This window comes from Phyllopteryx taeniolatus, chromosome 22, assembly GCF_024500385.1.
Source record: "Phyllopteryx taeniolatus isolate TA_2022b chromosome 22, UOR_Ptae_1.2, whole genome shotgun sequence".
Classification (NCBI taxonomy): Eukaryota; Metazoa; Chordata; class Actinopteri; order Syngnathiformes; family Syngnathidae; genus Phyllopteryx; species Phyllopteryx taeniolatus.
Genome location: NC_084523.1, coordinates 6,625,587 through 6,636,266, shown reverse-complemented (window position 1 = coordinate 6,636,266; position 10,680 = coordinate 6,625,587). Strand labels below are relative to the sequence as shown.

General features: G+C 43.9%; 1 protein-coding gene across 9 annotated transcripts in view; it reads left to right on the top strand.

Annotated features, from left to right (window-relative positions):
* Positions 1-667: 667 nt before the first annotated feature.
* LOC133472301 (ELKS/Rab6-interacting/CAST family member 1-like) overlaps positions 668-10,680 on the top strand; it is a 58,558-nt gene continuing 48,545 nt past the window's right edge. For 2 of the 9 annotated variants that reach the window (XR_009786672.1, XR_009786671.1), the window contains exons 1-4: positions 671-865; positions 7,229-8,033; positions 8,444-8,521; positions 8,746-8,901. Coding sequence is in view for 6 of the 9 variants with exons in the window: in XM_061762919.1 (XP_061618903.1) it covers positions 7,527-8,033; positions 8,444-8,521; positions 8,746-8,901 (741 nt within the window). In the remaining 3 variants the exon portion in view is untranslated. Of the gene's footprint in view, positions 866-7,228; positions 8,034-8,443; positions 8,522-8,745; positions 8,902-10,680 lie in introns of all 9 variants that reach the window. The other 7 variants (XM_061762921.1, XM_061762920.1, XM_061762918.1 and 4 more) reach the window with 6 other exon arrangements.

Here is a 10,680-nt window from a genome sequence, read left to right as displayed (position 1 = left end):
GTGCTGAGGGGAGCTCTGAATGCAAATCTTTTTGTGCGTGGCGAACTTTAGCCAGCAGACTATATATACTGCAGCTGTCTGACTGACTGGCGCCCCGAGAACTGGGACACGCGTGTGTGTTTGTGTGTGTTTGTCTGTGTGTGGGTAAGTGTGTATAAGGTCAGTGGGTGTCAAAGATGAAAAGATTTGTTTGAACGACGTGGAACTGATCGGGAAAGAGATGAGCAGCTGATACTACAATAATGAAATATGGTATCAATGACAGTAAGTACAGTGGTAGTAAGTGACGAAATACAAATACTTTGATACTGTACTTTTCAATCCATACTTTAGTTAAGTATTTATTTTCTGCATGACGAATTTTTACTCTGACTCTACATTTGAAAACAGATCTGTATTTTCTGTGGCTGTTTCAGCATGGGAGACATTTACCCATAAAAAAAAAAAAACTAAGGCGGCATAAAAAAAAAAAGCTAAATTAGAACTATTACTTTTCAAAAAGTGTTATATGAAACTGACCCATAAAATGGGGACCACAGCCATAAATACAGTAGACTTACAATGCAAGCAGTTAAGAGGGGCGGGGCTGCGTCGCGGGGACGCGCTCCTGCGTCATGACGTCACGGGAGCGACCGCGGCGCGCAGTGGGGAAGCCACCTTGCCGCCTGGAGAGGATCTGGCAGTATTTTGGGGGGCGTGGGGAGAAGCGAGGGGGCCGGGAAAGACTGCTTCAGACCCGGGGCAAGCGAGCGGAAAGAGGGCGCAGGGCGGACCACGTCTCGGTTCGTCTACGGGAGCTCCGTGAGTCGCAGGATTATCTTGGGGAACCTTTACGACGGTCCATCTTGGATCTTATTTCACAACCGTGAGTAGTGGAAGTTAGCTGTCAGTCTGAGTCCTCGATCTTGGATGTTGTTATTTGACGCGATTGCACAATACGATTTTCGCGTGTAGTTTTGAACATGTCAACGTTGTGTGCACAGTACGTGTGCCTGTGTGCTCTCCTTCACCGGCAGGAACATCAGCAATAACATAATTAAAATTTGATGGCTAGTGAGACAACGCACTTTCAGCTTGAGCAGCCGTGTTTGGGGACACTTTGGGTTGACTTCCAGTCTTGCACATAGGTGTAACAGTCAAATAATCACGATCATATTACGTGTCATATACGTGTTGTCAGTGCACTACGTCTCGAAATCTGTCTTAAACAGTCGTGATCAGTGTCAATACTGTACGTACTGTACTCGGAAAAAAATGCTGGAGGTGAACACCGATGACAACATTTTGTTGGCCGACTGCAAATGATGCTCTTAAAAATGAATAATGAACGTCTCTTGTTCGGTGATGGAGGTTTCTTGTGGCCGTAGTGTTTCGACTGACACACCACATAACTAGAATGCCTTGTGTTACAAGCTACATTTCACTGAGACTGTTAGCAAAACATGCAGTTGGATGTTAACATATCAGCAATGAAGAGTTGTTACTCTAAAAAGTGTTATAATTGAGTGAAACGTATGCCGTGTTTAAGAAACCTTTGTACTTGGTGTCGCTGACTCCCATGTCACTCACCAGATAGGCCCCGCCTTTAAAAGTCACACACGTTCAAAGTCACAGACACTACAGTGTATATACTGTAGATTGATTCTCCTATAGATTATTGGTCGAATAATGAAATAACAAACACTCCTCCATACTATTATTTGTTTGTTTGTTTCTTTATTTATTTATTTATTTTTACTACTAACATGCATTTATTCTCATTTTGAGGGGTGAAGTTTGAGCCTTAAATTGCATATGTTGGTACTGAGTGTATAGTATAAATTTGGTGGACAGAATTTGAGACAGCTAAATGGTTAGCAATCGCGATTAGCATTAGCCCGCTAGCCATTTATTTATTTATTTTTACTACTAACATGCATTTATTCTCATTTTTGAGGGGTGAAGTTCGAGCCTTAAATTGCATATGTTGGTACTGAGTGTATAGTATAAATTTGGTGGACAGAATTTGAGACAGCTAAATGGTTAGCAATCGCGATTAGCATTAGCGCGCTAGCCATTACCATTTTGGGTCAAAAAACGCTAACTGCCCTAAAGATCACTCATACATAATGTTATATGTACATTACAAATCTAACATTGTCTTAAACGTCACTTACAGACGCTTCTCTGTCGTTTTTGGCAATATTTTCTCTGGTCCAATACGGCGTGCGTCTGCAATAAATGTCCGTGTGAAACATAGGTTCCGGCGGCGCAAACAAACTTTTCCCAGCCCTAACTTTGAGGATGGTGACCCCGAGTGGGCAAAAACAATATCTGCACATGCACATTTTGTTGTATAATAATGCTGAATCGATTATTTTTTGTATCAATTACTAGAAGAATCGATGGTATAATTGATAGAACAACTCAAAATACTCGATAGCTACAGTTGTAAAATTGATTATATATGAAAAACAGATTTTTTTTGAGGGGGGGGGGGGGGGGATTCCACATTTACATGGAGGTAACATTGCAACGATGCACAGATGTCATCACCAATTCAGGTCTTAATCAAGCAGTATATGATAGGCATTTGAGGTTTAAATGTTTTGGGGCTTTTTATAACAGTTCTCCTGTGTTTAAAACTGCATGTCAGACCGGAGAAAATGCACTCATAGGCCATATGTGGCCTACGAGCTGTCACCAGTATTATCTTCATCAATTCATTTATTTTTTTGACATCTTTGGCTCAGTAACAACATTTTTTTAGTTGTAAATGCAGTAGGATCACCAAAGTTGTGAACTTTCCAAATCTTTGCTTTGCTCTAAAAACAGTGTCAACGATCTGTGTATCTGCACAAAGCCACAGCAGTGCAAACACTCGTCCTCTGTCCAGATAATAACACATTTGCAAACCAAATGGACTGTGAATCTGATATGGCCGTGTCCATGCAGGCGGGGAGGTAAAATCTGCTGCCTGCGTTTGTTGTGCAACGCTCAGTGGGAGAGAACGCGAGAATGAGAGGAAAAGGACGCTGTGATTTCCTCCCAGAGCTCCATGTCTTTGCCCCTCCTACAGGAACACTGAGCCAGGAAACCTGCTTCCTCCCGCAGATTACTGTAAACACTTTCTGCTGTCCTCTGCTTGAATGATTGAATGGGAGAAAAGCTATTTTTTAAACTTCCATTCTCCTTAGTGGCCTTGACAAATCACATCACAAAGCTGAGTTTAACTTCCACACTCACCATTTTTGCACCTTGGTTTTTATTTATTGCACACTTTTGATTGGTTTGCCAGGAGAGGGATTTATTGGTGTCCAGACCATGTTTCACTTCAGGCTTATTTAGCCTGGCAACTTCTCATCACACTCCTCTTTGAACCTGTGGGAAACTACTGCTCCCATTTTATGTTCATTGATGTTGAGAGTTTATCTTTCCATTTGATGTTGTTTTCACTCTCGCCTCCATCGCAGGTTAATTTCCGGACCGGAGCCGATGCTATCTGCCGTTTATCAGCGTTGCACTTCCCGGTGCCTGAACCATATTGTATGCGACTTATCTGCACCGCTTGAGGGTGAAGTTAGAAGTCGTCATGCTATCTTGCTTAGAGATCTCGCGCTAAACACATTTTTCTCCCTTGCACACAGTGTCATATTGTGTTTGGTTGTACTCTGGTGAGATTAGCAGAAAATGTCATCAGAAAAATATTTAACTTTGGTCCTCCATCCATCCATTTTCTGAGCCGCTTCTCCTCACTAGGGTCGCGGGCGTGCTGGAGCCTATCCCAGCTGTCATCGGGCAGGAGGCGGGGTACACCCTGAACTGGTTGCCAGCCAATCGCAGGGCACATAGGAACAAACAACCATTCGGACTCACAGTCATGCTTACGGGCAATTTAGAGTCTCCAATTCATGCATGTTTTTTGGGATGTGGGAGGAAACCGGAGTGCCCGGAGAAAACCCACGCAGGCACAGGGAGAACATGCAAACTCCACACAGGCGGGGCCAGGGATTGAACCCGGGTCCTCAGAACTGTGAGGCTGACGCTCTAACCAGTCGGCCACCGTGCCGCAACTTTGGTCCTGTGATGCAAATGTTAGTAGCAAATCCACATTTTTAATTTTAATTTTTGTATTATTTTTCTTTTTTTTAAATATTTTAACTTACATTTATGTTTTGAGGCCCCTAATACAAACAATGATTTTTCTTCTTTTGGTTTGGGGTCTGACATGCAGAATAAGATTTTTTTTCAGTAATATTTAAAAAATGTGTGGACTGAGATTTTGTAACCCCAAATATTAAAACTAGAGCTGCAGCTGTTGAATATTTTTAAACAACAATACCAAAACACAATTACTAAATGCATCGGCTACAAAGCTTCAAGGCAGAGATTTTACATTGACTTTTTTTTTTATTTGAATTATTCGAGTTATTCGATTAATCGTTTCAGTCCTAGTGAATACAAACAAAACATTTGTGTTGACAAATTCTGCATGCGACAGTTCATAATGTTTGTGTGTTTAAGTCAATTTACTACTATTACGGCAATACGACACGAAATTACATGAGTTGAGTTGTCACAGCAGTGCAAAACGTTTCCAAACATGCCTAAATGCATCACGACTAAGTGAGAAATGGCATTATTAATAACCTAAAGCCATGCATTTTTTTGCTTTTGTCCCTGGATCCAAATGAAATAACATACACTAGGAGAACATAAAAGCTGCTTTATTTCATACACTGTATCTTCTAATCAGATGACTGTCATCTCTGCAAGTCTTGTAGTCTTCATTCTCAGCAGCACGGTCTAGATGCCTTCCAGTGAGTCCTTTCCGGACACATCATTATCACCAAGCAACCTGCCTGCATTGCATTTAGTCAAATGCAAGAACCTCATAGGCAATAGGGTGTCTAAGTATAGGTTGAGTCGACTCGTTTGTGTGGTATTGTGCGTTTGTGTGGTATTGTGCGCCAGTGTGTGGAGTGATTGACACATAAATAGAACACGCTCAACACCTCGGGAATGCTGGGGGGAAAGAAGGAAGGGAACGCAGAGGAAGTGGAAGCATCAGCGGAGACGACACCATCCATGTTGATCCTCGCACTTGGCATTCAACTACGGAGACTCCTCGTCGGCCAGTGTCATATTCTAAGAGTTTATGAGGTCTGTGGCAACAGGTCTAGTGCGGAGGAAAGATGAGACATTTAATCGTCATTAAAGAAGTATCCATCCATCCATCCATTTTCTGAGCCGCTTCTCCTCACTAGGGTCGCGGGCGTGCTGGAGCCTATCCCAGCTGTCATCGGGCAGGAGGCGGGGTACACCCTGAACTGGTTGCCAGCCAATCGCAGGGCACATCAAAACAAACAACCATTCGCACTCACAGTCATGCCTACGGGCAATTTAGAGTCTCCAATTAATGCATGTTTTTGGGATGTGGGAGGAAACCGGAGTGCCCGGAGAAAACCCACGCAGGCACGGGGAGAACATGCAAACTCCACACAGGCGGGGACGGGGATTGAACCCCGCACCTCAGAACTGTGAGGCTGACGCTCTAAATTAAAGAAGTATATTAAGTGTAATTCAATGACATCAATGCTCCATAACTGATACAAATGTAACAATCACAACATGAGGATTTAGATGAAGAATTCAAGTAGATAAAAGTTGTTGTTTTTCCCCCTCATACTGTGTTTATAGGTTGAGTCACAGAGTGAGGTTGCACAAAGCCTGATGTATCTGTTTGCCTCTATTTCTGACTCTTGGCTTTCAGTCTTCAAGAATGCCACTCCAGGCTCCCTCGCCGCAAAGCTACTGAAGTGACTGGAAGATAGAATTAGAGCGTGGTGTTTTTAGCCCACGATGACATGCATTTCTATGTGTTATGTCTCAACAGCATGTGCTGTCGAAAAGCTCTACATTGCAAATTTGGAAGAATGTTGTGTAGTCAGTCTCAGAATGTTTTGCAGATGTTTCACTTTGCAGCACTGCTTTGGTTTTTCACATGATTGCCTCCCCTTTAAGCAGATGTGCCGGGCGTGTGAGCTTTTGCGCCATCTTATGATGCATCACAAGCTTTTGCCTCCGAACCTGTGATGCCTGTTGTCCTTCTCTTTTGTCTCAAATTATGCCCGATATGTGATCCGGACTTTAACTCATTTAGCTAGTGGTATCTATGAGGCTATAAAGTGGACAGTAAATGTGTGTCACAGTAAGCAAATGGGACATTATTTACATTTCAGTAGCACCCCCCACACACACTTCAAACAAAACATCTCAATGTGTGTTTTTACGAACATAGGCACTGAGCAGTTCATGTATGTGCATCTGTCAAGTTGATACCTTCCTCTCCATTGAGCTAAACCGTCTGCATGCTTTCACTTGATTGGCTCAGTACCGAGTATGTGCGTGTGTGTGCTTGGTCCAGGTGTGTGTTTGCGGCCCCAAGGGGGCGAGCGGCGCAGATGGTTTTCCCCGCTTCTGTCGGGCGCACGTGGCCGCCGCTGACTGGCTGCGAGTTTGCGCTGCGCCGGCCAAAGATCGGTGCAGTTGGAAGCATGCGTTGCTCACACTGCTGCAGGGCTGTGGAATTTTACGGACAGGCCAACTCATGGGGTGCGCTCAAACGTGAAATGAAGATGAAACCCATCTATGTGTCAGTCACAACTTACATTATTATCTTTGGAAAGGCACACTCTCTTGTTTTGCCGCTCATTAGAAAATGAATCCGTACTTTGTGTTACCAAATGGACATATTAGGCTATGAAGGTGTGGTTTTAGGGCTGCGGCGATTAATCAAATAAATCTAAGAATTACAATTGCCGACACAAGGGAACGTATCGATGTTAGCTAATTTATTACAGCCTACCATCGCTAGTTGTATTGTAATGCCTCCACAAGTGGTCAATGATAGAAACTTTCAATTTCTTTATTGAACAAACGGGGAAAAAACAAACACGGAATAAGCACATTCTCCTGCCGACTCTACACTCTCTTTCTCTGACACTCATGTCACTCACAAGGCTACACCCCACCTTTTTAAAGCCTTACAAAATCACAGATACGACAGTAGAACGTGAGGATGGTGACACCAAGTGAACAAAAATAATACTTTCATCTCACATGCACGTTATTCTGTTAGTAATGCAAACTAATGTGCTAAAAATTAGGCTAATTCAATCCAGAACTTGGTAAAAATGTGCATGTTTTGCTCACAAGATCCTCTCTCATTTCTCCTCCTCCTCCATAGGTGACTCAGTGATTGCCGCCTTTGTAGAGTAGCAGGCTGCTTCCGTTCGAAAGGATTATAGTGATCACAGGGGTGTCAGCACTGCACCACGAGGTCGAGAAGAGCTCTTGCAGAAGACAACGAGGAACAGGAATCGGTTTGTTCTGTTTCTCACTTTTTTGGGACGTTGCAAGCATCCCCGTGACTAATGTTTTCATCAGGACACAAGTTGTCTCCTTTGATTATTACTTCTTTCCTCTCTGGTGCTCTCACTTAGTCTTTTATTTTGGACACCAAAACCCTCCCAGATTCTCTCATCATGTATGGAAGCTCTCGTTCCGTCTCCAAGCTGGATGTCGTGGGATCCAACGGTAACGGGTCAACGTCAGGGAGCCCCGGACGCTCCCCCCGACTTCCCCGCTCCCCACGTTTGGCGCACCGGCGAAACGGCAGCAGCAGCAGCGGCTCTACCGGCGGCCTCACCGGCTCTGGGAAAACCTTATCCATGGAGAATATCCAGTCGCTAAACGCCGCTTACGCCACGGGGGGTCCTGTGTATTTTGCCGAAGGGACCGAAGACCCGGTGGGACTCGGGAGCCTGGGCAGTGGGCTGAACCCTTCTCTGCCCAAAAGCACCATGACACTTGGCAGGGCCGGAGTGAGGGTGCCCTACGGGGTGCGGACCGCCTTTGTAGGGAGCAGCCCTAATGTCAACTCTGGAGGAGGGGGCGCTGGTGGGGTCATGTCCAGTGATTCCATCGCGTTCGGCGGGGAGGGGCAAAGTCAGCCCACGCAGGCTTCCACTGTGCCCCACTCCATGAGACAGGTGAGGATTTTCCTCCCCACCTTATGCACTAAAATCCAATCTGTGAGTCACTGAACTTAACATAGGCTTCAGGAATATCTAATTAAAACCATAAGAAGTGTGCAGTCGGTGTAAATAGAATCGAAGATCAAGCCTCCCACTACCTCTGCAACATTCGTCATCACCTGAAATCTCAGCTCTTCACTGTAAAGTACACTGAGCGACGCGGCCATATGTGTACTGTATTTAGAAATATAGTTTATTATTCTTTTAAAACGCAATATAACGAATATACTGTTGGGTATATGGTGGCGGCCAGCTGGCTCTCACTTAGTACTTACAACAGTTCTAGTGTAAGGCGCCCCATGCAAACCAATACACTTTCCTCAATTTAATAAGTGCAGTTTATTAAAATGCTGTGCATGTTCTAGGTGCGCGAGGGTGCCATGACAGACCTGCAGAGCCAACTGAGGGAAGTGCTGAGAGAAAACGAGCTTCTGCGCAGAGATGTAAGGCCATTTGCTCACACGGGCGTACAACGTCAAAATTCTGAAACCGCATCTGCATCAAAATTTTAGGAATTCTGTCTTCGCCCATGCTACACCTTTTTACAAATTTTTATAGACATTGTTTTGTACATTTGTTGGGTATACCTGCTCACCAACAAACAACAGGTTGATAACATGGACCTTTTTTTTTTTTTTTTTAACTGGATGACAACATTTTATTATAGTTGGATGCGAAGGAGTCCAAATTGAGCTCGTCCATGAACTCCATCAAGACATTCTGGAGTCCGGAGCTGAAGAAAGAGCGTGCGTTGAGGAAGGACGAAGCCACGAAGATGACCGTGTGGAAGGAGCAATACAGGGTGGTGCAGGAGGAAACACAGGTAAGAAATAAAACTTGGAAATGTTTCAGGTAGAATAGGAATAAGCCATACGAGTCATAATCCATTAAAAAAAAAAAAAAAAAACATGGGGAATAAGGATGAACAGACACCTCCCTGATTTGTCTTGTACTGTAGTCTCGGGTAGGGCTGAGACACAGCTTGCCTGGCAGGAGGTGGGAAAATTGTTCAAGAGAGAACATAGTCGTTGTCACTCACGGCCACACAGTGAGTCATGCACAAGTGTTGTCTGTGCATCTTCATTTGAAAAGAAAATGAACGCTGTGGCACTGTGAAACCAATCCACCAAAAAAAAAAATACAAAATTAAGATAAATCATTTCTAAACTTTTCCCACCAGTAATGTGACCTATAACCTGTACAACTGAAGTAAAAAAACAATCTTTTGATTTGTACATGTTATAGGTCACATTAATGGTGGAAAAACTTTGCAAATAATGAACCCCACCACCCCTCCTACTCCTCGTTTAAGAATGTTCACCTCAGCTCCACCCTCGCAAGCTTCCTTCATCCCTCACACCTTCCATCTACATTATTCTCTTGCCTGAAAACCAAAATAGCCTAACAGTCATTCTTCTCCACGGTGACAGGAATGCACAACGAGCAAGCAAGCATACATTTATACAGTTTAGAACGAAGAACCTGTTTAAAAAAAATAAAATAAAATAAAAAATGCATTCTTGGGAGCTGCTATAGCAATAAGTGATTAACAGGGTTCAATTGTGCTCTAAACTGGCGAGAGTTTCTGTTTTAGTGTAGACAGCAGGTCTGCGTCCTTGTTTTTACCTTCTCTTTCATGGCCTTCTCTCCGTTGGGGCCTGTGGAGCAGCCTGGCCATAGAGCTTAAAGAAATAGAATGAAAAAAAAACACCCCAGCGTGACCAAACGCATTCATCTGACCGCAGAGTGTGCGTGCCATTTCAGCCGTTTTTGTCTTTTCGGTCACTTATGCCACACTGCCTTACTGTTATGTGCGTTTGATTATTTTCGCTGTACTCGTTTTATCGCTGCAGGAGGAGGAGGGTAAAAAAAAAAAAAAAAAAAAGGGAAACGCAGGGAAGAAAAAAGAAGCAAGGAATCCTTGGAATGCTGCAACGTTCTGGCTTCCTTCTCTTCATTTAATTCTCCTACATTGAGTTCTCTCTGCAGGGGCCTGTCTAACACAGCTCACACTCAAATGGTAGACATCATTTCTCCATGCGCCGGTGGTGAACTAAACAATAACCGCACTGTCCTTCCTTCTCCGGGGGCTGCTAAACACTACCGGCTGTACTCGGAGCTGTGTGACGTCAGAGCCGGCGTGTGTGTGCCAATGTAGACTAAAGAGAGATACACAGGGCGAAAGAAGGGGTCTCACGCTTCTTGTTTGAGGCTTCTTTTGCATGCTATCTTTTTGTATTCATCTATTTGTGTGTGTGTGGTTGTTTCTGTTCTCGTTTGTTGGAGTGTGTGCCAGCTTGTGTTTCTGTGTCACTCTGTGTTAGTGTGGCTCAGTACAATTGAGCTTGTTGTGTCGTATCAGGCTGTCTGCACATGGATGAGGTTGCATTTGTGCGTGCATCTTGTTTTCAATCGGAATTTGGCAGATATGATTAATAAGTGTTCTTCAAAAACGAGGCTTCAAGCTGTTCATTGCCACTCTCGGCTGGAGGTTACTGTCAAACTAAACATCAAGCGAAGAGAATTGCACCTTCCGTATTTAAAACATCCACATAGCCTTCGCTGCCTAAATGCTAATGTACAATGGGAAACTCCATTGGCA